Below are 25,426 nucleotides of genomic sequence, written 5' to 3'. Positions count from 1 at the left end.
CTCCTTGGTTTCCTCTCTTTACCCATCAACACAGACCAGCTGCAATGTTTTTAAAACAACAAGAAAAAGCTGGGCACAGTGGCTCACACCTGTAATCCCGGCATTTTGTGAGGCTGAGGCAGGTAGGTCACTTGAGGTCAGGAGTTGGAGACCAGCCTGTCCAACATGGTGAAATCCTGTCTCTGCTAAAAATACAGACATTAACTGGGCATGGTGGCACATGCTTGTAGTCCCAGCTACCTGGAAGGCTGAGGTATGAGAATTGCTTAAACCTGGGAAGTGGAGGTTGCAATGAGCCGAGATGGCCCCACTGCACTCCAGCCTGGGCAACAGAGGGAGACGGAGTCTTAAAACGACACCAACACCACCACCAACAGCAAAACAAAACCCTGGAAAGTAGTCACAGCTACTTGGGAGGCTGAAGCAGGAGAACCACTTGAACCCGGGAGGCAGAGGTTGCAGTGAGGAGATCATACCACTGCACTCCAGTCTGGGTGACACAGCGAGACTCTGTCTCAAAAACAAACAAAAATATAAAAAGCCACCCTCACCAGGCGCAGTGGCTCACGCCTATAATCCCAGCACTTTGGGAGGCTGAGGTGGGTGGATCAAGAGGTCAGGAGATCGAGATCATCCTGGCTAACACAGTGAAACCCCATCTCTACTAAAAGTACAGAAAAAAAATTAGCCGGGCGTGGTGGCGGGCGCCTGTAGTCCCAGCTACTTGGGAAGCTGAAGCAGGAGAATGGCGTGAACCCGGGAGGCAGAGCTTGCAGTGAGCCGAGATCGCACCACTGCACTCCAGTCTGGGCGACAGAGAGAGACTCTGTCTCATAAAATAAAATAATAAATAAAATAAAATAAATAAAAAAAAGCCACCCCCTTTTTTGTAGAGACAAGATCTAGCTCTGTCACCCAGGCTGGAATACAGTGGCACAATCTTAGCTCACTTCAGCCTCCAGCTCCTGGGCTTAAGCAATCTTCCTGCCTCAGCCTCTCAAGTCCCTGGGACTACAGACATGAGCCACCACCTGGCAAGGGTTACACTTTTTTTTGTTTGTTTGTTTTTGAGATGGAGTCTCCCTCTGTTGCCCAGGCTGGAGTGTAGGGGTGGGATCTCGGCTCACTGCAACCTCCGCCTCCCGGGTTCAAGCGATTCTCCTGCCTTAGCCTCCCGAGTAGCTGGGATTACAGGTGCATGTCACCACGCCTGGCTAATTTTTGTATTTTAGTAGAGATGGGGTTTCACCATGTTGGTCAGGCTGGTCTTGAACTCCTGACCTCATGATCAGCGTTCCTCAGCCTCCCAGAGTGCTGGGATTACAGGCGTGAGCCACCATGCCCGCCCGGGAAGGCTCACACTTCTACACATTGTTGAATTTCCTCCTCCCAACACCCCAGGAAACTTTACCCACCCCATTGTAGAGAGAAGCCAGGGAACCCTGGAGAGCCCAGGTCATGCTGTGATGGGCAGAGCTGGGATTTGAACCCAGGTCTTCCTCACCACCGCCTCCTACTGCCTTGTCCTGGCTCCCTGGCCCCTGGCTACTTGGAATTCCTTGTGTTTCTCCCCAGGTTTCTCCTCTGCAATGTTCCTAACTCAGGAAATGGCAACACCATCATTGCAGGCATTTAGTCTAAAAACAGGTTTGTTTAATGAAAAATCGATCCCAAGGCTGGGTGCGGTGGCACATGCCTGTAATCCCAGCACTTTGTGAGGCTGAGGCAGGGGGATCCCTTGAGCCCAGGAGTTAAAGAGCAGCCTGGGCAACATAGTGAGACCCTGTTCCTATAAAAAAAAATACAGAAAATTAGGTAGGTGTGGTGGCACAGACCTGTAGTCCCAGCTACTCAGGAGGCTGAGGCAGGAGGATCGCTTGAGCCTGGGCAGTCAAGGCTGCAGTGAGCCAAGATCCCACCACTGCACCACTGCACTCCAGCTTGGGTGACAGAGCAAGGCCCTGTCTAAAAAAAAAAAAAAAAGAAAGAAAAAAATGTCCATCTCAAATCTGCCTACTTTCCTTCCACTAGGACCAGCTCAGTCCCCTCCTGGCTCCTCCTCTGTCCCCCATAGTCTGTTCCCCTCAAAGCAGCCACCAGGGGGCACCTGTGAGCACCTGGGTCCGGACCCGTCCCTCCTCTGCCCACAGCCCTCCATGGCTCCCACATTCGTCAGGGTCTAGGCCGAAGTCTTCCTCACAGTCTACACGGCCCTGCAGGACCTGCCCTGACAGCTCCCCATCCTCTCCTCCCCTCCACTTCCGCGGCTCACTCTGCTCCAGCCACACCGGCCTCCTCACTGTTCCTCCAACACGCCAGGCACAGTCCTGCCCCAGGGCCTTTGCAGGGGCTGTGCCCTCTGCTTGGAACTCTCTTTCCCCTGGATCTCCCATGGCTGGTTCCCTTTTTCCTCCAGGTCTTTGCTCAAATGTCACCTCCTCAGTGATGCCTTGGCAGCCCAATTTTTTTTTTTTTTTTCTTGAGATAGTCTCACTCTGTCACCCAGGTTGTAGTACAGGGGTGCAATCATAGCTCACTGCAGCCTTGAACTCCTGGGCTCAAGCAATCCTCCCACCTCAGCCTCCTGAGTAGCTAGGACTACAGGCACTCACCACGCCTGGCTAGTTTTTAAAGTTTTTGTAGAGATGCAGTCTTGCTATGTTGCCCAGGGAGGTCTTGAACTCCTGGATCAAGTGATCCTCTTGCCTCAGCCTCCCAAAGTGCTGGGACTACAGGCGTGAGCCACGGCGCCCAGCCACACCTCCCTTTCTAACCTAATATATCATTTACTCTAAGGTTATGTTTCTTTCTTAGCATCCATCTCCCTCCCTGGAATGTCAGGTTTTGGTCTTTCTTTTTTTTTTTTTTTTGATACGGAGTTTCGCTTTGTTGCCCAGGCTGGAGTGCAGTGGGATGATCTCGGCTCACTGCAACCTCCACCTCCTAGGTTCAAGCGATTCTCCTGACTCAGCCTCCCGAGTAGCTGGGACTACAGGCACCCGCCACCACGCCCAGCTAGGTTTTGCATTTTTAGTAGAGACAGGGTTTCACCATGTTGGCCGGGCTGGTCTCAAACTCCTGTCTCAAGTGATCCACCCACCTCGGCCTTCCAAAGTGCTGGGATTACAGGCGTGAGCTCCTGCGCCCGGCCTGGTCTTTCTTACTCATAGCTGTGTCCCAGCACCTAAGAGAGTGCCCAGCCATAGTCGCTGCTCAATACATATTTGATGAATGAATGAAGAGCCAGGCACGGTGGCGAGGACCTGTAGTTCCTGCTACTTGGGAGACTGAGGCGGGGGGATCGCTTGAGCCCAGGAGGTTGAGGGTGCAGTGAGCTATGATCGCGTCACTGCACTCCAGCACTCAGGGCGACAGAGCGAGACCCTGTCTCAAAAATAATAATAATATTAGCCAGGCATAGTGGCCGGCACCTGTAATCCCAGCTACTCCGGAGGCTGAGGTGGGAGAATCACTTGCAGCCGGGAGGCAGAGGTTGCAGTGAGCTGAGATCTCACCTTTGCACTCCAGCCTGGGTGACAAGAGTGAAACTCCGTCTCAAAAAAAATTAAATAAATAAAATAAAATAATAAGAATTAAAAAGATGAATGAATGAAGAGAGTGAGCCGGCCATGAGGAAATCTGGGCAGGGCGTTCCTGGGAGAAGGAAGCGCAGGTGCGGAGGCCCCGAGGTGGGGACGGCTGGGCAGAGTCGTGGCTGGAGCTGAGCAGGTAGGTTGCGGGTGGGCGGAAGTGATTTGCAATGTGATTAACCCAGGCAGATGGTGGCCGTGGGGCAGCCGCCCAATCCTCTTAGCTCAAAGCCCCTTAATACTTCCGCTGTGTGGGTCACCTCCGGGCCTCCCCTGTGCCGGGCGGACACCATGCCGGAGCTGGCGGCCGAGGGGGAGGCCGAGGGCTGGAGCCCGTCCCCGCCGCTGTACGAGGAGTACCGGCCGCCGCCCCTGGACAGCATCCGCCTGCCCAGGTACGTGCTGTACCTGCTGCTGGCCGCGCTGGTGGTGGTGGCCGTCGCCTACGCCATCGTCGGGCACCTCATCAAAGACCTCGCCCACGACCTGGCCGGTGAGCTGTCCCCACCGAAACCCAGCTGGGGCTGATGCTGGGTCACCCTGGGTGGGTGGTCAGGGGATCCAAGGGCTTCTCCTAGCTGAGGAGGGGACAGAGGAGGGTGGCCGGGGCCGGGGAGTTGCCTCACCAGCTCCCTTGCCGCAGACTGGGCGTTTGGCCCGAAGCCAGACCAGGAGGCCGCACCCCGGGAGCTGCGCCCCAGCCTGACCGGCGAGGACTTGGAGGGGCTGGACCTGCAGCTGGCCCTGGCCTGGCAGGGCGAGGAGGACGCCGGCGGGGGTGGGGAGGGAGCCCCCTCTGAACCCCCGCCTCCCCCGGAGCCCCGCCGCCCCTCCATTGCCTTCAAGGACCCCCCATCCCGAAGCTCCTTCTGGAAGCTGATGGCAACTTGAATCCTGAATCTGGGTTCCGGACGCTTTGGCGGTCGTGTAGACAGAACTTACGCGCGCCGGAGCCCTTTCTGCACACCCTGAGCTGCCCGGTCGCAGCGGACGGCTTTCTCCTTCCCAGGGGACGGGTTTCTCTTTCCCAGCCGGCAGGTTCCGGGGGTTGGACGCTGGCGACTTTCACATAGGCAGAGCCTGCCCGGCTCAGCCTCAGCCAAGCCGTCAGCAAACTGTGAATTAGAAACACTAGGGCGATTTAAAACGTTGTAATATTATCGGCCAGCCTTACCGAGTGCTTAGCGTGTACCTGCTGCTGTGCAGAGCAGGCTTTTTCTATGCAGTATCTCATTTAATCCTCCGAGGTAGGACTGATCGCCCCCACTTAATAGATGGGGAAACCGAGGCACGCAGTGATGAAGTGGTTTCACCGAGGTCTCAGAGCACAGAGTGCTTTTCTCAGAAAAAGCCCAGGCAACTGACTGACTTTGGAGGGCAGGATCTCCAAGGCGGGTCCCACCCCCAACCCCTCTGCTGGGCTCCCCTACCTCCAAATCTTCTCCAGCCCCCACCTCGGCTGCTGGGTCTGCTTGTCTCTGGGGGGTGGTCCTGACTTCTTAATCAGATTGAGAGCTCCCAGACAGCACCAAGGCCTCCTTCCCTTCCAAGCCCTGCACAAGACGGGATACACAGTCAGAGTTTAATAGATGCCTGCCTGGCTGGTTCAAGCAGACCTGTGGCCGTCCTGGGGCTGGGATGTGTGAGCCCCATCCTGCTGAGTGGCCGGTCTGCTCAGCGGTCATCCGCAGACCTCTGGAAGAGAGGAAGTGACAGCGACTCAGCAGGCGCTCCATAAACACCTGTGCGATGACTCTGGGCCTTCCTACCACTCGTCTGGGCCATGGCTGCTCCCGTGTCAGCTGGGGCGGGGTCCCCCTTCGCCCGGGCAGGGCCCACTATCTAATCAGCCGAGGGACCAAGGTTGAGGACAGGAGAGCCTGGAGCCTGAGTCATCAGCCCTCCCGGGCATCCCCACGTGAGAGCGTCCCGGTTTGCAGGTGGACGACGGGCATGTGGCCTCTGCACACCTTCCCTGTCCCTGTGTGCTCCCATGGCTGCTTGTGGGTCCTCAGGGGCCAAGAGCCTGGGCGAGGCAGGATAAGCTGGGGGCGAGGCAGACCCGGCTTCAAATCCCAGGTCAGACCTGCTGCGTGACCTTGACTTTCCTGGGCACAACGAGACCGGCACCATTTCGCGGGGTGTTAAGAAAAGGAAATGCGATCTGTGAAATTGCTGAGCACGGAGCCTCATGTGTACTCTGAGAGCACAAAAGGTGACTCTCAAATTTGCTTTTAGAGACAAGGTCTTGTTCTGTTGCCCAGGCTGGAGTGCAGTGGTGCATGCAGTGGTGCAGTCGTAGCTCGCTGCAGCCTCGAACTCCTGGGCTCAAGCGATCCTCTCACCTCAGTCTCTTTGAGTAGCTGGGACTACAGGTGCAGGCCACCATGCTCAGCTAAGTTTTACATTTTTTATTTTAGAGACGGGAGGAGATTGGTCTGGAACTCCTGGCCTCAAGCGATTCTCCCGCCTTAGCCTCCCAGAGTGCTGGGATTACAGGCGTGAGACACTGTACCCAGCCTCGGTAACTCTTTGTATTTCTAATTTTTTAAATTTCCTTTGAGACAGGGTCTTCCTCTGTCACCCAGGCTGGAGTGCGGTGGTGCGACCATAACTGGCTGCAGCCTCAAACTCCTGGGCTCAAGTGATCCTCCCACTTCAGCACACCCTAGTAGCTGGGACTGCAAGTGCCCGCCGCGCCTGGCTAATTTTTCTATTTTTGTAGAGATAGGGCTTGACTAAGTTGCCCAGGTTGGGCTCAAGGATCCGCCCGCGTTGGCCTCTCAATGTAGTGGGATTACAGGTGTGAGGCACTGGGTGGGGCCCAGTGGGGCCCACCCTTCTTAAGATATTCCAGTTGTATTTGTGAGTTCCCCCTGTGTCCAGAGTGGCAGGGGGCCTGGGCCGGGACGGGAGGTCGCAGCCATCTCAGCTCAGCCCCTGCAGCAGGGATCACGAAGGGGTGGCCCTGAGGCTGATGGTCCCCAGGGCAGGGTGCAGGGAGGAGGGACTCCCTCAGTTAATTGTTACACAGGTCCAGAGTCTGGCCTCCCGGAGGGAGAGCGATGGGGCAGGAGATGGCAGGGGAGGGGCAGGATGCCCAACCAGGTGGTGCCAGGGGCGGGCCCCGCTCCCAGGTCTCATGCATCCCCCGCCCCGGGACCTTCTGTGCCTTATCACGGGGAGGCAGGGCCTCGCCCACACCAAACCTGTGGACGCCGACCCGGGACCGCCGCTGGCTGGCTGCTGGCTCACTCGACCGTCATGGAGACCCTGGGGGCCCTTCTGGTGCTGGAGTTTCTGCTCCTCTCCCCGGTGGAGGCCCAGCAGGGTAGGTGCAGGGGGGCGGGAGGGGGCGTCGCGGGATGGGGGAGTTGGTCAGGTGATCACCATCTCCCAATTTTCCATGGCGAGAAAAAGGAGAGGGGGCAGGAAGAAAAGGAAGAGTGGCTTGGAGGCCCTTCTCAACCCCCGCAGTACCGCCCGGCCTCCCCCTCGCTGGGCTCTGCCCTCCTCTGTAAGGGACCCCCCACCGCCTACCCGAGCCTTTCCCCTCTCCAGCCCTTCTGAGCACACCTGGCTGAACCCCCCCCCCTTGAGCTCGGCCCCACTCTGAGCTCGGGCCTCCTTTACAAGCCCCTCCCCATCTGAGTCCCCTCCTCTTTTGTGAACCACTCCTTCTCACGCCTCCTCCTTTATAAACCCCTCCCCGAGCCCCTCCTCCTCTGTAAGCCCCTCCCCTCTGAGCTCCTCCTTCTTTATAAGCCCCTCCCCCTGAGCCTCTGACTCCTCTGTAAGCCCTTCCCCGCTGAGCTCCTTCTCCTTTATAAGCCCCTCCCCCTGAGCCTCTGCCTCCTCTACAAGCCCCTCCCACTCTGAGCCCCCTAGTTCACAAGCCCCTCCCCATCTGAGCCTCTTCCTCCTCTGTAAGCCCCTCCTTCTCACTCATCCTTTATAGACCCCTCCCTGAGCCCCTCCTCTGTTGTAAGCCCCTCCCCTCTGAGCTCCCCCTTCTTTATAAGCCCCTCCTCCTGAGCCTCTGCCGCCTTTATAAGCCCCTCCCACTCTGAGACCCTCTCCCCTTATAAGCACCTCCCCTCTGAGCTCCTCCTTTATAAGCCCCTCCCGCTAAGCCTCTGCCTCCTTTTATAAGCTCCCCCCAACAGCTCCTCTGTTGTAAGCCCCAACCCCCCAGACTCTTCTTTATAAGCCCTCCCCATCTGAGACCCTCTTCACAAGCCTCTCCCCATCTCAGCCCCCTCCTTCTTCATAAGCCCCTCCTCTGAGCTTGTTCTCCTTTATAAACCCCACCCCTGAGCCACTCCTTTGTCATAAGCCCCGCCCCTCTGAGGTCCTCCTTTATAAGCCCCTCCCCCTGAGCCTCTGCCTGCATTATAAGCCCCGCCCCTTCTGAGCCCTCCTGATTTGTAAACTCCGTCCCCTCTAAGCCCCCCTTCTTTTATAAGCCCCTCCCCTCTCTGGGCCCCCAGGCTCCCTCCCACTCTGGTAAGGTACCCTCCCCCTCTCTAAACCCTCCCGACCCCCCTACGCCATCCAGGTCGCTGAAGCTCCGTCCCTTTCCAATACCCCCTCTGTCGGAGCACCCCCAGTGACCTTCTCTCTCTCCTTGCTAGGGTGGTGGGGGAATGGGGGTCTTCTGCCCTTTCCTTCCTCTGAGTCGAACCTCCCCAACTTCCTGCAGCCACGGAGCATCGCCTGAAGCCGTGGCTGGTGGGCCTGGCTGCGGTAGTCGGCTTCCTGTTCATCGTCTATTTGGTCTTGCTGGCCAACCGCCTCTGGTGTTCCAAGGCCAGGTGGGTGCCCGCCCCCACCCCGCTGCCCCCACAGCCCTGCCCCCACCCCCAGCTTCCCAACCCTCTCTGGTACCCCCATCACCAGCCTCGAAGTCCGAAGGTCTCCCATTTCCCTGCTGCTCCTCCAACCCCTACTCTCAGAGCCCAGATCCCGGGCCTGCACCCGCCTCCCTCCCCAAGACAACCAGCCAGGCAGCCCAGCCCTTCCTTGCGTCCTGGGGTTCATGAGCCCCGGCTGGGAGGTTGGGACAGAGGCTGAGGCGGTCACACCGCTTCCTTCCCTTTACCGCCCCCTTTCTCCTCTCCCGCCCCCTTCCACCTTTCCCTTTATCTCTGCAGGGCTGAGGACGAGGAGGAGACCACGTTCAGAATGGAGTCCAACCTATATCAGGACCAGAGGTACTATCCGTGCGGATGCTGGGGGTCTGTGTGAGCCCCTCCTCGGGGTGGGGGAACGGGTGTGCGCAGATGACCTTGCTGTCCTGAATCCTTCAAACACATTCCTGCCCTGGGATCTTCACCTTTCCTGTATCTTCTGGCAGCTCCTTCTCCTCCTCCAGTCCCTAGTCAGGGGTTTCCAGCCTGGCCACCAGCCTTCCTGACACTGTCCCCAGCCCCAAGTCTGATTCATGCTTATCACCAGTGGAACTGTCTTAGTTGTTCACTAATTTTGAGACATTACGTGGTGCCTTCCAGTTGTGTAGGCAACTTAGCTTTGGTCCTGGCTGTGTCCTCATACCCAGCATTGGGCCTGGAACACAGGAGGTGCTTAATAAATACCTGTTGAAGAAGACTGTGGTGTAGGATTGTGTAGGTGTCTGTACAAGGCCTAGGTATGGGCGACCCACCTGGACTCAGTGCCTCCTATGGCTCTGACTGCCTCCCAACCTGAGGATTCCCACAGAGGACTCAGGGTTGCAGACCTCCATCTTCCATCCACCCATCACCCACTCATCCACCCACTCACCCATTCACCCACTCACCCACCATCCATCCATCCATCACCCACCCATCCACCCACTCACCCATCCACCCACTCACCCATTCACCCACTCACCTATCCACCCACTCACCCATCCACCCACTCACCCATCCATCACCCATTCACCCACTCACCCATCCACCCACTCACCCATCCACCCACTCACCCATCCATCCATCACCCACCATCCATCCATCCATCATCCATCCATCCATCATCCATTCATCACCCATCTGTTCACTCACCCAGCTGCCCACCCACCCATCTATTCACCTACCACTTATCCACCCACTCACCCATCCATTCATCACCCCCCATCCATTCATCACCCATCCACCCATCACCTACCCATCCACCCACCCATCATCCATCCACCCACCATCTGTCTGTCATCCATCCATCCATCCATCCATCCACTCACCCATCCCCCCACCCATCCATTCACCAACCCGTCCACCCACTCACCCATCCATTCATCACTCATCCATCCATCACCCACCCCCATCCATTCATCACCCACCCATCCACCCACCCACTATCCATCCACTGACCATCCATCATCCATCCATCCATCCATCCATCCATCCCCCATCTATTCACTCACCCACCCCCCGACCTATCCATTCACCAATCCATCCACCCACTCACCCATCCACCCACCCACTCATCTGTTCACACACCCATCCATCTACCCACCCATCTATCCATCAGCCATCCATTCACCATCCATCCACCTACCCATCTATTCATCCACCCATCAATCCATCATCCATCCACCCACCCACCCATCCACCCATCCATCCATCCATCCATCCATCACCTATCCATCCATCACCCATCTATTCACTCATTCATCCACCCACACAGCCATCCATCCACCTACCCATTTATCCATCCATCCATCCATCCATCCATCCATCCATCCATCCATCCAGGGCTGGGGGCTCTGTCTTGGGCAAAGGCTTGGGGACAGGAGTAGGAGAGTGGGAGCTGGGAGGTGACCAGCCTGGCTGGGAGAGTCTCAGCTGAGTCCAAGATGTGCCTGAGGGAGAGGACCTGAGTGGTGGCTTTGTCTAAGACCTGGCTCAGCCCCAGTAAAATATGATTCCTACTCCCAGGATGTACTGGGGGATCTGGATCCCACCTGTGCACCTGTACCTGTAGCTTCCTTTCTGCCTTGTTCAATCCTCCATCCATCCACCCAACCATCCACTTGTACATCCATCTATCAGTCTGCCCGTGCAGTCCTCACCCTCCAACCACCCATCCATCAGTCCACCTACCCATTAGCCCATTGATCTGTCCACTCACTGATACACGCACCCACCCACCTATGCGTCCATCGAACTATGCAGTCTTCACTCTCCAACTGTCCATCCATCAGTCTATCTATCCATTAGCTCATTGATCCATCCACCCACCTACAGTCTCATTCATCCTCCATCTACCTATCCATTGGTATGTCATTCTCTTCTTCCTCCAATTCATCCATTCATCTACTTATTAATCTGTCCCTCCCTCCATGCAACCATCAATTCACCCAACTGCTTATCTACTCATCCATCCATCCACCTATACATTCATTCATTGATCTATACATCCATCTATACTCCCATCCACCCATTCTCCATTCTGCATACCGCCATCCACTGATCCATCAGTCTCTCCTTCCTGCAATGTATTCATTTATCTTCCAATTCATTTATTCAACCTCCATGCAGCAGTCCATTCATGTAACTACTTATCTACTCATCCATCCACCCACCCATCCATCCATTCATCCACCAACCCATTCATTCATCCATCCACCCATCCATCTATCATCCATCCATCCACCATCCATCAATAACCCAGCCATCATCCGCCCACCCACACACTCACTCATCCATTCATTCACCAACTCAGTCACCCATCTGTTCACCCACCCATTCATTAATTCATCCACCCACTCATCCATCCATTCATCCACCCATTCACTTATCCACCCACCCACCCATCCATTCACCCACCATCCATCCATCACCTATCCACCTACCATCCGTCCACCCACTCAACTATCAACTCACCCATCCACCCACCCACCCATTCATCTGTCTACTCATCCATTCATCATCCATCTATCCACCCACCCACCCATCCATCCATCCTTCCAACCACTCACCCACCTAGCCATCCACCCATTCATCCAGTCATCCATACCCCCATCCATCATCCATCCACCCACCCACTATCCACCCACCTGTCCACTCATCTACCCATCTATTCCCTAACTTCTTTACACACCTACCCACCTATCCATCCATCCATGGAGCAGTTGAGTCTTAGTTGCAATGATGATATGCAGTGTGAACCTCCATATCATCTGTCCAGCCACTGCACCCAGCCTCAAAAGCAGCCTCCTTCGCCAGGAGTAAACTGAGTCCCAAGAGGCAACAGGGAGCCTTTGGCTTATGTCCATCCCTCCATCCACCCATCCATCCCTCCATGGAGCAATTGAGTCTTAGTTGCTGTCTTTGTGAAATGGAAATCGTGAGGCCGCGTAGTTAGGGTTATTTTGAAGATTCACTGAGATACCGCTTGTAAAATACTCATCACATGGGCTGGCTCAAGTGAGTGGCCATTAAATAGGAGTGTCTCTGTTTCTTATTATGGTTTGGGGCCTTTGTATCCCTACAGTGAAGACAAGAGAGAGAAGAAAGAGGCCAAGGAGAAAGAAGAGAAGAGGAAGAAGGAGAAAAAGACAGCAAAGGAAGGAGAGAGCAACTTGGGACTGGATCTGGAGGAAAAAGAGCCCGGAGACCATGAGAGAGCAAAGAGCACAGTCATGTGAAGATTCCTGGCTGCCTCTTCCAGGCAGTCCCCCAGAGATGCCTCTTCTGCCCCCTAAAAGCAGTGCCCTGGACTTGAAGCCCGTGAAATGACTCCATCTGGGATTCAGAATACAGTGTTCTCAAGTGAAGAAGGCTTGGAACCCACCCCACCTCCCTCATTGGGGGCTCTCTGGGCAAACATGGTTTTCATGCACCCCTCTTCCTGAGCTTGGTCCCTGCCTGGTGATTCTTCTTATACTCGGAGAGCATCCCTGGTTGAGGAGACACCCGCAATCCTCCACGATCTCATGGCTCCACCTGCTTCTCCCCACTGCCTGATTTCTTTTCTCTCTGCCTGATGTCTACTGAACAGAACTTCCCCTCTCCCATGCACCCACTGCCAGCTGAGAGCTGCTTCCCAATGGCCTGCATTAAAGCATTCGTAACAGCTCTTTGGAAGGGCTCCTGTCATCTCTTGGGACTCAGTTTACCTCTGGGGAAGGAGGCTGCTTTTGGGGCTGCAGGCGATGGCTGGGCGGATGATATGGAGGCTCAGGGTGCACAGGTGCCCAGACGCCCTGAGCAGATTAAACACTCCCCCGGCAATCTGGTTTTTTGCTGTCCTGAGCCCTGGACTTTGAGCCCTGAGCGCCGTCTCCAAGCAAATCTTTGCTCCTTCCCCCACCTCACTTTGTTTTGGGGCATGTGACTTTTTTCCTGGGAGCTGTATCTTGGAGGGTGGGGGTGCCCCAGGGCCCTGCAATATCTTGGAAAGGGACTAGCACTTCCTTTTCCCAGTTTCTGTTCTCCTGCTTCCCCTCACCTTCTCCAGGCCCTGGACCTTGCCCTGAACAATGACCATTTCTCTTTTATTTGAGATGGAGTCTTGCTCTGTCACCCAGGCTGGAATGCAATGCTGTGATCTTGGCTCACTGCAGCCTCTGCCTTCCAGGTTCAATCAATTATCCAGCCTCAGCCTGGCCACAATGACCATTTCTTAATGAGGACCTTTTTCTTTTCTTTTTTTTTTCTTTAGACAAAGTCTCACTCTGTCGCCCAGGCTGGAGTGCAGTGGTGCAATCACTCTGTCACCCAGGCTGGAGTGCAGTGGTGCAATCTCTGCCTCCTGGGTTCAAGTGATTCTCCTGCCTCAGCCTCCCGAGTAGCTGGGATTACAGGCATGCACCACCATGCCTGGCTAATTTTTGCATTTTTAGTAGAGACGGGGGTTTCACCATGTTGGCCAGGCTGGTCTCGAACTCCTGACCTCAGTTGATCCGCCTGCCTAGGCCTCCCAAAGTGCTGGGATTACAGGTGTGAGTCCCTGCTCCTGGCCCTTTTCTTTTCTTCTTTTCTTTCTTTCTTTCTTTCTCTTTCTTTCTTTTTTCTTTTTTTTTTTGAGATGGAGTTTTGCTCTTGTTGCCCAGGCTGGAGTGCAAGGGCCCGATATTGGCTCACCGCAACCTCCACCTTCCAGTTCAAGCGATTCTCCTGCCTCAGCCTCCCGAGTAGCTGGGATTACAGGCACCCACCACCACTTCCGGCTAATTTTTTGGGTATTTTTTAGTAGAGATGGCGTTTCACCGTATTAGCCAGGATGGTTATTATTTTTTGAGACAAGGTCTCACTCTGTTTCCCAGGCTGGAGTGCAGGGGGCAGGACTTCTCCACTAGGGGGCGTTTGGAAATTTTTTAAAAAATTAAATATTTTGTAGAGACAGGGTCTTGCTCTATTGCCCAGGCTGGAGTGCAGTGATTCCATCATAGCTCATTGCAGCCTTGACCTCCCGGGCTCAAGCGGTCCTGCTGCCTCAGCCTCCTGAGCAGCTGGGACCACAGGCACATATCACCACACTCAGCTATTTTTAAAATTTTATTTTTGAGGTGGAGTCTCCCTCTGTCGCCCAGGCTGGAGTGCAGTGGCACGATCCCAGCTGACTGCAATCTCCACCTCCCAGGTTCAAGCAATTCTCATGCCTCAGCCTCCTGAGTAGGTGGGATTACAGGCGCCTGCCACCACACCTGGCTGATTTATATGTTCTTAGTAGAGACAGGGTTTCGCCGTGTTGCCCAGGCTGGTCTCGAACTCCCAGGCTCAAGCAATCCACCCTCCTTGGCCTCCAAAAGTGCTGGGATTAGAGTTGTGAGCCACCGTGCCCAGCTAATTTTATGTTTATTTTTTGATAGAGCTAGGGTCTCGCTGTATTACCCAGGCTAGTCTCTAACTCCTGACCTCAAGCAATCCTCCCATCTCTGGTATCCCAAATTGCTGGGATTACAGGCATGAGCCACTGCACCCGGCCGCATTTGGAATTTTTTGCGGGGGCATTTTGGGTTGTCACAAGCCTTCCCCCGTTTTAGGGTGGGGAGTCAGGGGTGACCAACCCAACAGCCTGCATTACTGGGACAGCCCTCCCCTCCCAGCCAGGAATCTCATCACCCAGGGGCCAAGGGCTGAACACGACCGAGGCTTTCCGTAAGATCCAAGGGGAGGCTAAGTTTCCACCGCTGAGTTTCCACCCCAGCCCTGGCTGATCCCCTGACTCCAGCTGAGACCCCCTGACCTTGGCTCAACCCCTGCTCTACAAGAAGCCTCTTCTGGCCTGACTGGAGCCCCCGTTTCCCGCTGCAGAGAGGAATTGGGATCGGGGAGGTTGGCGGGGGGGGGGGGGGGGGGTCCCCAGCCTGCCCACAAGGGGGCGCCAAAACCTCGCTGCTGAGGGTAAGTGGGGGCCACCCAAGTTGGGAGTGGGACGTGGGAAGGGGCCTCGGACCCCCCATCCTCGGTGTCCTCGGTGCCTGTCACCAGGAAGCAGCGTGGGGTCGTGTCAGTGAGGACGCACTGTGCCTGCTGCCCTGTCAATGCACCTTACCTCGCTTCTTTGTGCCTCAGTTTCCCCATTTGCAAAAAAGGATCGTCCCCGCCTTGTGGTCTTGTGGGTAGGATGGAAGGAGCCCATGGTGCAAAGAGAGTTTTTCTGGCCCAACCTGGGGTCTTTTGGGGTTTTGGAGTTGGGGACAGGATGGAGGGCCCCATCTCAGCCCCCCCAAGAACTAGCCTCTCATACTCTTTTTTTGTTTTTGTTTTTTTGAGACAGGGTCTTGCTCTGTCGCCCAGGCTGGAGTGCAGTGGCGTGATCTTGGCTCACTGCAGCCTCTACCTATCAGGCGCAAGGGATCTTCCCACCTCTGCCTCCCAAGTAGCTAGGACTACAGGAATGCACTACCACGCCTGGCTATTTTTTTTTTTTTTTTTTTTTTTTTGAGATAGGGTCTCGCTCCATTGCCCAGGCTGGAGTGCAGTGGTGCGGTCTTTACCTCCCGGGTTCAAGCAATTCTCCCACCTCAGCTTCCTGAGTAGCTGGGATTACAGGGGCGCATCACCACACCCGGCTAATTTTTGTATTTTTAGTAGAGACAGGGTTTCACCATGTTGTCCAGGGTGGTCTCAAACTCCTGACCTCAAGTGATCCTCCCACCTCTCAAAGTGCTGGGACTGCAGGCATGAGCCACCGCACCCAGCCCCTTTCACACTCCTGATTCTCCCGGGCCCCAGCCTCCCTCCCCTCTGACCTCAGTGTAGGAGGGGCCCCCAGTCTGGAGGGGACAGAGCTGGACACGGTCATGCCCCTGAATGGTCAGGGCTGGGTCAGGAGTGATTGGGGGTAGAAGCTCTGCTGGGGCAGGTGGGGAAGGCTTCCTGGCCGAGGGTGTATTGAAACCATGTTGGGGCCCATCCTTCTGCCCCCAGCCCTCCATGGCTCCCACCTCCTTCAGGGGAAAAGTCAAAGTTTTCCCTGTGGCCCACAAGGCCCTGAATGACCTGCCCCGTCCCTTCCCTGCCCTCCAGTCCTCCCTCCATCCCTCTCCTCACTCTGCTCCAGCCACACAGGCCTCCTCACTGTTCCTCCAATGAAGCAGGCATGGTCCCGCCCTCGGGCCTTTGCAGGAGCTGTGACTTCTGCCAGAATTTCAGGACGCTCCTTCCCTCCCTCCCTCCAGACCTATCTAGATGGGACCACTCCCCACCCTTCCTCTGTTCATTGCCCTACTCATCACTTACCTCCTCTGACATCTTTTACTTCTATTTTATCAACTGATTGATTGGAGACAGGGTCTTGCTCTGTTGCACTCCAGGCTGGACAGCAGTGGTGCAATCACAGCTCACTGCAGCCTCAACCTCCAGGGATCAAACAATTCTCCTATCTCAGCCTCCTGAGACTACAGGTGTGTCACCACGCCCAGTTAACTTTTTAAGTTTATCTGTAGAGATGGGTTCTATGTTGCCCAGGCTGGTCCTGAACTCTTTGACTCAAGCGATCCTCCTGCCTTGGCCTCCCAAATTGCTGGGATTACAGGTGTGAGTCGCTGCACCTGGCCACTTCTACTTGTTGTTCACTGTTCTTCCTGACCTGGAGGAAGCTGTAGGCTCCAAGACGAGATCTGAATTTGAGTGTTTTGTTCACTGCTGGGTCCTAGGGCTTGGTACTCAGGAGATGCTCAGGAAGTCTTTGCTCAATGACTGGGAGTTTGCCAGGTAGCAAGAGAAGCTATTTTGTGCATTTATTGAGCACCGACTGTGTGCCAGGCTTGGATTACTCCAAGGCGCAAGGGAGGGGATGGAATCCCCTGTGCCTGGCACAGAGTGGGTGCTCCGTAGATGCCTCATGGAATTCACCGATAGCTCTGAGACTGCTGGGGGAGGGAACCAGGCTGGAGAAAGGTGGGAAGACTTCCTGGCGGAAGAGGACACCAGTGTGAAAGGTCTGCACAGATGGGGAGGCAGGAATGAGCAAAGGCTAAGGGGTGTGAAACAGCCCATCCTACAAAGGGGAAGAGGTTACAGCCTCCAGGAGCGTTGCTGGGACAGGTCTGGCCTCAGAAGCTCATTCAAAGCCACCATCTAAAGTGGGTCTCCCCCACCCCCAGGCACTGTGGACATGGGCGCTGGATCAGTCTCTGGGGTGGGGCCATCCTGGGCACTGCAGGGTGCTGAGCGGCGTCCCTGGCCTCTACCCACTCCATGCCAGGAGCACTTCCCAGTCATGACAACCACGGATGTCTGAGACATCACCCAGTGTCCTCTGGGGGGCAGGATCGCCCTTGGGTGAGACTCCCTGGGTTAGGGGATTTCATGGACCCCCCAGTAGACTGCATCCCATGATCCTCCACCCTGCTGAGGTCCTAGGAGGCTGCACACATTGGAATCCCACCCTGAGTGGGGAGGGGGCGAGGAGGAGAATCCTAGGAGCTGCAGGTCTCCCTGGTTTCTGTCATCCACCCCATCGGGAGCTTACCCTGGTGTCTACTGTGAGCAGGGAGCAAATCTGATTTTTTTCCCCTCCAAACAATCAAAGCAGGTCTCTCCGCGCCAGGCACTGTGGATGTCTTGTGTGGATGTCTTGTGTGGATGAACCTTGGTTCTGGGCACTGCAGAATGCTGAGCAGTGTCTCTGGCTTCCACCCACTCCACGCCAGGAGCATCCCCCAGTCGTGGCAACCACAAATGTCCCCAGATATTGTCTAATGCCCCCAGGGGACACTTGATCTGAAGCTTTCAGAATCCCAGCCTGCCCATCCACGGGGCTTGGGGGTCCCCCCCAGCTCCCTGCAGCCTCTGCCCCTCACTTTTCCAAAGGACACAGAGCAACCCACACGGGACATGGAAAAGAGGACCCGGGACAGCCAGAAAGAGTCGAAGCATAGCTTGTTTAATTTTTATACATTTTTTTCTTTTTTCTTTTTTTTTGTCTTTTATTGAATCTTTTATGGAATCCCCCTTTTTTCATTTTCATTTTTTTTTGCATAGGGAACAAATAAACAAAATAATGACAGCCAGAGTCACTTTCTGTAAATGGTACTTAGGTAGGCGCGTCCGCGAAAACCAAAATGACTGCATAATATACAAGGTTATGATTGGAGTATGATGTGAGGGGCGGGGTGGGGTGGGGGGAGAGCCGGTGGGTCTGCCCAGGTGTCCCCTTGTCCCCCTCCTGTCCTCGCTGTCAAGAGGAGAAGTAGGAGGAGGAGGGGAGGGTGGGGGACCCGCTGGAACCTTCTCCGGATTGGGTTCATGAGCATTTTTGTGGGTGTGTATGTGTGTGTTATCCAGTGTGCGGTAAGCAGAAAGCTAGAAGGAGAGTAAACTATCCTGGTGATATCAGTAAAATACAAAATGGAAACAACAACAAAAAAATCTCAAAGGGAAAAGGAAAGGAAAAGCAACACCACCCAAAGAGTAAAGGGGGGAAAAAAAGAAAAAAAAACCCAAAGGAAAATGTTTTGTTTTGTCCCTCCCTCCTCCCAGCTGCCCCCCGACCCCCCACTGTATGCCCTGCCCCATCCTGTCCCCCTGGAGCCCTTGCTTGTTCTTTCTCTGTGTGAGAATGCTCGGGGCTGGGTGGGCAGGAAGCTGGGGGCACAGGCTGGGACCCCAGGACTTGAGGGGGCTTTGGTTTTGGGGGGGCCTGGCTGGGACCCAAGATGAGAGGATGGGGTGTGGATGCAGTTGAGGGGCCGGGGCAGCCTGTGTCCCCTTTTTGGAGGGCTCTCTTCCAGCCAGGAGATGTGCGTGGAAGGCTGGGGGGTGGTGGCTTGGGGGTGCATGACTTCCTCTCCGGGGCCCTTATTCCTATTGGATCCCCTTCCTCCTTCCTGTCTCAGGTGTGAGCAAAGCCTTGGGGAGGGGGCTGCCATGGATGGGGGGTGGGGCAGGAGAATCCCAAAGCCACACCAGCAGACATGTGAGGCACTGCTTGGGAAAAGTCTGTTTTGGTATCACTGGCAACAAGTCCTGCTGGTACTGCTTTGGGTCCGCCTCCTCACCTTGCCCTGCCGGGAGGTCAAGGGTGGTGGACTGACCTCACACTCTGTACCATTGAGCAATGGATGGGCAGCGGTGTCAGTTTGGAGGTGAGACTCTCAGGAAGTGTCTGACGTGGCAGAAATGGGGAAAGATGGGAGGATGCGGAGGAAGCTGGATTGAGAGATGTATGTCCCAGCGCCCTCCAAAGAGAAAGTAAAATCCGGGGTCTCAGAGAGAGAATCCAGACCAAGATACAAGGTAGCCACTGTATATTCTGTATTATGAGAAACAAATTCCAAAATTATATATATATATATATATATGTATAGTATAGCCCTACACTGGAGGTCAAAGTACCATTGGGGAGGCCAGGGTGGGTAGGGGGGCTGCTTGCTGTCTCTTCTGGAGGGCTGGACAGTTGCTCCTGGCTCCAGAACCTGTCTTGCAAGGGACAGTGGGGTGCAGCCAAGTCTGTCTGTGCTTGGGATGCTGCTGTCTCTCCAGGTCCTGGGGCAGGGAAGGTGGAATTGTCTGCTGCCTGGGGACCTGCAGGGGGACCCAGGTCTGGCCCCTAAGCGGCTCTCCCAACCGAGTCCCCTTTGGCATTCCTTTGGGATCTGATTGTCCAGCCCAGGGTGGGGCTCTGGGGTCAGAACCTGGGTTCCAGACCTGGGCATGAAGGACTCCAGATCCTCCTCTCCCCAGTCAAATAGGGCTGTGTCTTCCTACTCCCCCATGCCCCATCTCCACCCGGGTCATTGTCAGGTGCCCCCACGGAATGGGGACAATTTGCATATATTTGGGAGGCCTCCCTATTCTTTCCCACAGCATGGGCAGACCCCAGAATGAGACTGGGGGGGGGCCTGGCATAGGTGTGGTGTCCATAGCAGGGGTGGGTGATGGGGGCTTCCAGAGGGGGGTGGAACAAGATTTGAGAAGATGTCAGTTTCATACATGTAAAAAAAAAAAAAAAAAAAAACCAACACTCCCTCCTCCACCCAGGGATGACGGCACCCCCTTTTGTGAACCCAAAATGCAGAGATGGGCACAGAATCCCGCTTCCTGGTGTTTTTGTCTTACTCTGTCTGCAGCAAGGCGCCTGGGAATTTTGCCCTACAGGGACCCTGTAGCTTTTCCAAGAAACAGGGAGGCGGGGAGAACTAAACCACCCACAACATGCTGCCTGGTATGGGCTTTTGCCTGCTGTACTCAGCCAAGGTGCCAAGTGAGCCAAGGAAGCAAGCTCGGGGTGAGAAGGGTGGCGTCCAGCCCAGGACTCTGGGCCCCCGGGTGTGGGCTGTGCAGGGACGCGATGGTCCCAATAGTGATGGGGCCACCCACTCCCTTTGCCTCCGGTTGCTCCTAGTTCCTTGGCAAGACAGATTTGCTCAGGAGGGGGGTAGAAAAAAAAAAAAAGCTAGAAATCAGCTACATGGATGCTGTGCACAGCCAGCCCGGGCTCTCTGGCCAATGCATATTACTTAAGGGCAATGTCGTGGCCAGCTGTGGTGGTCTGGGCTCTCCCTCTGTGTCGCCTGGGGAGGCTGCTGAGGTGACTTTTTGGAAGAAAACACGGGATGAGTGTATGATGGTGGCTGTGGAGACCACCCAAAATCCCGGGGTTGGGGGCAATAGTGAATGAATGGGACCATCTGCGTGGGTCCCTACACGAGATGCTTGGAGGGGCTGGAGGTGGTGAGGGCTGCAGGAATGGCCTAAGGTTGGAGAATCCCAGCCCTGGGTCCTCCCTGCCTGGCTGCCCCACTAACCATCTGGCTATTGTCTTAGCTTTGGTCAAGTAAAAAGCAAAGGAAGCTGGAGTTAAAAACAAAAAGAAAAGAAAAAAAAAAGAACAAAAGAAAATAAAATCAAGGACAAAACAACAGCATGCTCAGCCACCAGACCACAGCCTGTGACTCGGTGCCGCCTGGCTGTCCCTGTGCCCTGCCGGACCCTCGGCTGGGCCTCCAATGGCTGAGCCAGGCCCGTGGGTACAGACAGACAGACAGATATTGCATATATCAGGTTTTGTTTTTGTTTCATACCGGATACCCTTCATATTCACAGCTGGAAGACAGAGACAGGGGATGGGGGACAAAGGAGAGGGTGGGAGAGAATGCCACCTGGGGTGGTCTCTGGATAGGAGAAAAGAGGTCCTTTGGCAAGAAGGGTGGGGATGCATGGGGCAGGGGAGAGGGGGTGCCTCTGAGGTGGGTGTGGAACAGCATTTGACCCTGAGCCAGGGGTATGCCAGCCTGCATGAAAAGTGGGGAGCGGGGAGTCTGGCTGCGGGCGGGGTGGCCACCCCACGGTTGGAGGACAGCCTGCAGTGGGTCGGTGAATGGTGTCTGGGGGCCGGCCCGTGGCCTAGGGACCAATCAGAGAGGAGAGCCCTTTCCCAGGGCCAAGATGGGCCCCGGAGGTCTGTCCTCTGGGCAAGGGATTCAGAAATGACCCCTCTGGGTACCCGAGAGCAGGGTTGGGGGTGGTAGAGGCTGAGCACCAGGGGGCACCCCTGAATACAGCAGGAGGGGAGACAGGACCAAGGACAGCCAGGGGCTGGGTAGACCTGGGGGCAATTGTTTTCAGTGGCTTGATTTCTAGCGTGGTTTTTCTTCCTTTTTTTTTTTTTTTTTTTAGATTCTCACTTTCTTATTTTTTATTTTATTTTTTTACAAATAGAAATACATCCCTTTTCAATTTTTATTTTTTATTTCATGTCACTGTTTTGTCTTTTTTTTTTTTTTAACTACACGAGCAGAACATGCAGCTATGTGTGTGCGCTGATATTGTTTAAAGGTAATACTTATTCTCGGAAGGCAAGGCACATCTTGTGGTAGAAAATTTCGTGCAAATTAGGAAACATGGAATTTTTTTAAAGGTTTTTTTTGTATCTTTTTTTTTTTTTTTTAAAGAGGAAGTGGGGGGTGGAGGGGGCGAGGGACAGGGAGATAGAGCCAGGGATAGTCTGCCATGCATGTGTGTCAGCGCCGCCAGCTGACCTCGGGAGCCAGGTCGCAGGAGTCCTTGACTAAGCACCATGCAAAGTTAGGTAAAGAGTTGGTTCTCGTCGCGCCCTGACCCCTCTGGAGCCCGGCTGGCCTCCCTCCCCCACTCCACGACCCCCACCCTGGCTGAGAAGCTTCCGGACACCCCAATGGCACAACCCGACCACCCCCTCCCCCGCCCGCCCTCCTGGAGAGCGGCCCACGCTTTGATCCCCAAGGGCCACCGGGGGAGCGGGCCCCGAGGACAGACGGACGGAGGGACCAAGGGCTCGAGGCCAGAGGATGGCGAACCTCTCTCGGGGGTGATGGGGGAGGGTCCTGGGTCTTTCTCTTTAGGAGTGAGCGGGTTCGCAAAGCTCCTGAGGCTAGTTTGGGAGGAGAGTCTGGTTTTCGGGGGCAGGGGGGTGAGGCTAGGAGCAGGTGAGACCCGGAGACCTGCCCTGGCTTTGGCCTGGGTCGGGGGAGGGGGCCGTGGTTGGGGGAGTTTTTCCCTAGGCATGGAGGTCAGTTGGGGCTGGGCTGGGTGGGCCGGGGAGGGGTCCTTGTGTTTGAGCTCGATGGCCCTAAAACACCTAACACCCCCTCCCAGGCCTCCCCTAAAGATGGCAATCCTGGGGTGGGGGTGGAGGTGTGGATGGGGCCAGGGAGCCGGGGTGGGGGGGCACCTGGCGTCCCCAGCTTAGTGTTTTTGGAGCGGCTCAACGGAAAAACGCTTAGCAGATGGGAGGCCCCCTACACGGCCGCGGGGGGCCCCGAGGTGCGACGCCGAACCCCCCGAAAACCCTCCCCGTTCCGAGCGGGGACCGCTGGCGTCGGCCTCCTCTCTCCTCTGGGGGCCCAGCTGTGATGCACGTCCCCCAGCTGGGCCCCGCGTCGGGGGAGGCGATGAAAGTGCAAACGGCGGTCCCCCTTCGCTGGGAGGCACCAGGGAGGGGGGTCGCTCCAGAATGTAAGGCACTGGCAGCGGAGGCGTGGGGGGCGCACCGGCTTCCCCAGAGCCCACCCCCGCGCCCCGGCAGGGCAGGACGCTTGGGAAGTGACGCCTAGCTCTGCCCCTCGGGCCACGCAGGGGCCCCATCTCTCTAGCTCTGGGGGGGCACGGCGATGAGGGTTGACTGGAGGGGCTGGTGGAGAGGCTGGAGGGGAGGGGGAGGAGGCCCGCGGCCATTCCGTGTCCCAGCTGGACAAAGGGGGGGCGGGTGGTGGGAATCAGGCACTTAAACCACTCGCTCTCACCTCCCACCGCCAGGGGCTGACGGGGGCGCTCCAGACGGGCACCCCCAACTCGGGGAGCTCTGGGTGTCCGGGCTCCCCCATCCCCTTCCTCGGAAAGTGCATTTCTTACAGTGTGTGCAATGTGGGTCCCTCCCTTTGGGGGTGTGAGCCGGGCGAGGTGGGGGGGGGCCTCCTATGCCGGGGGTGGGGGGTGGGGGGGCCGGGGCCAATTGCATAGAGACTTCTCCTCCCAAACAGGCGGGCGCGAGGGCTGAAAGAGTCCCCAGCGAGACAGCGAGTCGGCCGGCGCTTTGGGAGGGGCTTGTGGGGAGGCCCCACGGCAGGCAGGGCCCCCTCGAGTGGCAGCAGGTGCCTGGGCCTCACTTACTCCCCTGGCCAGGGCTAGCAAGCGCCACGCACCCCCGTGACACCACTCGCCTGCCCCACCCTGCCCGCCTCTGCGGTCTCCGCTGCCCGACCGGGGTCCGCTGTGTCTCCCTTTCCCCCCAATGGCTGCGTCCTCGGTGGGGGGTGAGGGGCCGGTCCGTGTCCGGCAGAGGCGCGGGGGCCCGGGGAGAGGTGGCCTTGCTGGGTGTCGCGCCTGTCGGCCCTGGGCACAGGCTCCAGGCTGTGCTCACCTGGTCTCCGGACAGAGCCAGGGCCTCCGGGGCGCGGGCGGGCGGGCGGCCGGCGTCTGTCCTTCCCGAGCAGCAGGCGGAGAGGAGATGAATAACTTAGGAAGACGCCCTGTCCCGGGTCTCCCGTGGGGGTGGCGGGGCCTGGCCCTCCAGTCCTGCGGCCTTGGCGTCCCGAGAGTTGGAAACGTTGCGTCTTTACCTTTTGTCTTCTTGCTTGGGTGGGTTTTTATTTTTTCTTCTTCTTTTTTTTCCTTTGTTTTTTCTTTTCCTCCTGCGTGTGTGCGTCTATGTGTTTTGTCTTTTTGGCCGGGCTGGGAGTCGGCAGGGGTGTTCTTGTTCACTCTAATTTTCCACCGAAAACGTGGGCCGGGGGCCGGCTGTGCTGCCCCCTGGGATTCCTGGGACGATGGAGAAGGGGCGAGGGAAGAAGACCTTTGCTATCCCAGATACCAGGACTGAGTGGCCCAGTGGCGACAGAGAGAGGGAGAGAGAGAGACAGAGAAAAAGGGAGAGAAGTCGAGGGGTCAGACTCTGCTGCAGACATGGTTTACCTCTTCCCATGCTCACCCCCCACCTCCTGCAACCCTGTGACCTCAGTTTCCCCACCCCAGGCTCTAACAACCTGCTGGGTGACCCATGGCAAGTGACTTTGTCTCTGAGGAAGGCTTCCAGACACAGTACAGGATGCCCAGTGAAACTGGAGTTCTGATTAACACAGAATTCTTTTAGTATAAGTCTAGCCCATGCAACATTGGGGATATACTTACACACACACACACAAAAGATCCATTTATCTGGAACTGTATTTTATATTTTATTTATTATTTTATTTTATTTTTTGAGATGGAGTTTTGCTCTTGTTGCCCAGGCTGGAGTGCAATGGCGTGATATTGGCTCACTACAACCTCTGCCTCCTGGGTTCAAGCAATTCTCCTACCTCAGCCTCCCGAGTAGCTGGTATTACAGGCGTCCACCGCCACGCCTGGATAATTTTTGTATTTTTTAGTAGAGATGGGGTTTCACCATGTTGGCCAGGCTGGTCTCAAACGCCTGACCTCAACTGATCCACCTTCCTCGGCCTCCCAAAGTGCCGGAATTACAGGTGTGAGCCAGTGCTCCCAGTCTGGAACTCAATCTTACTTTATTATATTATATTATATTATATTATATTATATTATTTATTTATTTATTTATTTATTTATTTATTGAGACGGTGTCTCGCTCTGTTGCCAGGCTGGAGTGCAGTGGCATGATCTCGGCTCATTGCAACCTCTGCCTCCCAGGTTCAAGTGATTCTCCTGCCTCAGCCTCCCGAGTAGCTGGGATTACAGGCACATGCCAGTACACTCAGCTAATTTTTATATTTTTAGTAGAGACAGGGTTTCACCATCTTGGCCAGGATGGTCTCACTGTCTTGACCTCGTGATCCGCCCGCCTCGGCCTCCCAAAGTGCTGGGATTACAGGCGTGAGCCACTCTGCCTGGCCTTTATTTTATATTTTAAAAATTATTTTCTTCTCTATTTATTATTTATTTATGAGACAGAGTCTTGCTCTGTTGCCCAGG

General features: G+C 55.8%; 3 protein-coding genes across 12 annotated transcripts in view; 2 read left to right on the top strand and 1 right to left on the bottom strand.

Moving 5' to 3' along the window:
• The first annotated feature begins 1,417 nt into the window (after positions 1–1,417).
• Positions 1,418–5,197, top strand: SMIM44 (small integral membrane protein 44). Its single transcript, XM_057300549.2, has 2 exons — positions 1,418–4,083; positions 4,234–5,197. The coding sequence occupies exons 1-2, from the start codon at positions 3,780–3,782 to the stop codon at positions 4,479–4,481; spliced, it is 552 nt and encodes a 183-aa protein (XP_057156532.1). The 5' UTR covers positions 1,418–3,779; the 3' UTR covers positions 4,482–5,197.
• Positions 5,198–6,621: 1,424 nt separating this feature from the next.
• Positions 6,622–21,957, top strand: SMIM24 (small integral membrane protein 24). The gene is made up of 4 exons (XM_003819260.7): positions 6,622–6,921; positions 8,293–8,404; positions 8,744–8,803; positions 12,063–21,957. Exons 1-4 carry the CDS (start codon positions 6,687–6,689, stop codon positions 12,214–12,216), a joined length of 561 nt encoding a protein of 186 aa, XP_003819308.2. The 5' UTR covers positions 6,622–6,686; the 3' UTR covers positions 12,217–21,957.
• Positions 18,123–25,426, bottom strand: part of NFIC (nuclear factor I C) — a 112,209-nt gene continuing 104,905 nt past the window's right edge. For all 10 annotated transcript variants that reach the window (XM_063599769.1, XM_034945087.4, XM_063599770.1 and 7 more), the window contains one exon: positions 18,123–24,316. In XM_063599769.1, the coding sequence (XP_063455839.1) occupies positions 24,299–24,316 (18 nt within the window). In that variant the 3' untranslated portion in view covers positions 18,123–24,298. The remainder of the gene's footprint in view (positions 24,317–25,426) is intronic.

Source organism: Pan paniscus, chromosome 20 (assembly GCF_029289425.2).
Source record: "Pan paniscus chromosome 20, NHGRI_mPanPan1-v2.0_pri, whole genome shotgun sequence".
Lineage (NCBI taxonomy): Eukaryota > Metazoa > Chordata > Mammalia > Primates > Hominidae > Pan > Pan paniscus.
Note: the sequence above shows the minus strand (reverse complement) of the source record. Positions and strands in the feature narration are given on the sequence as shown.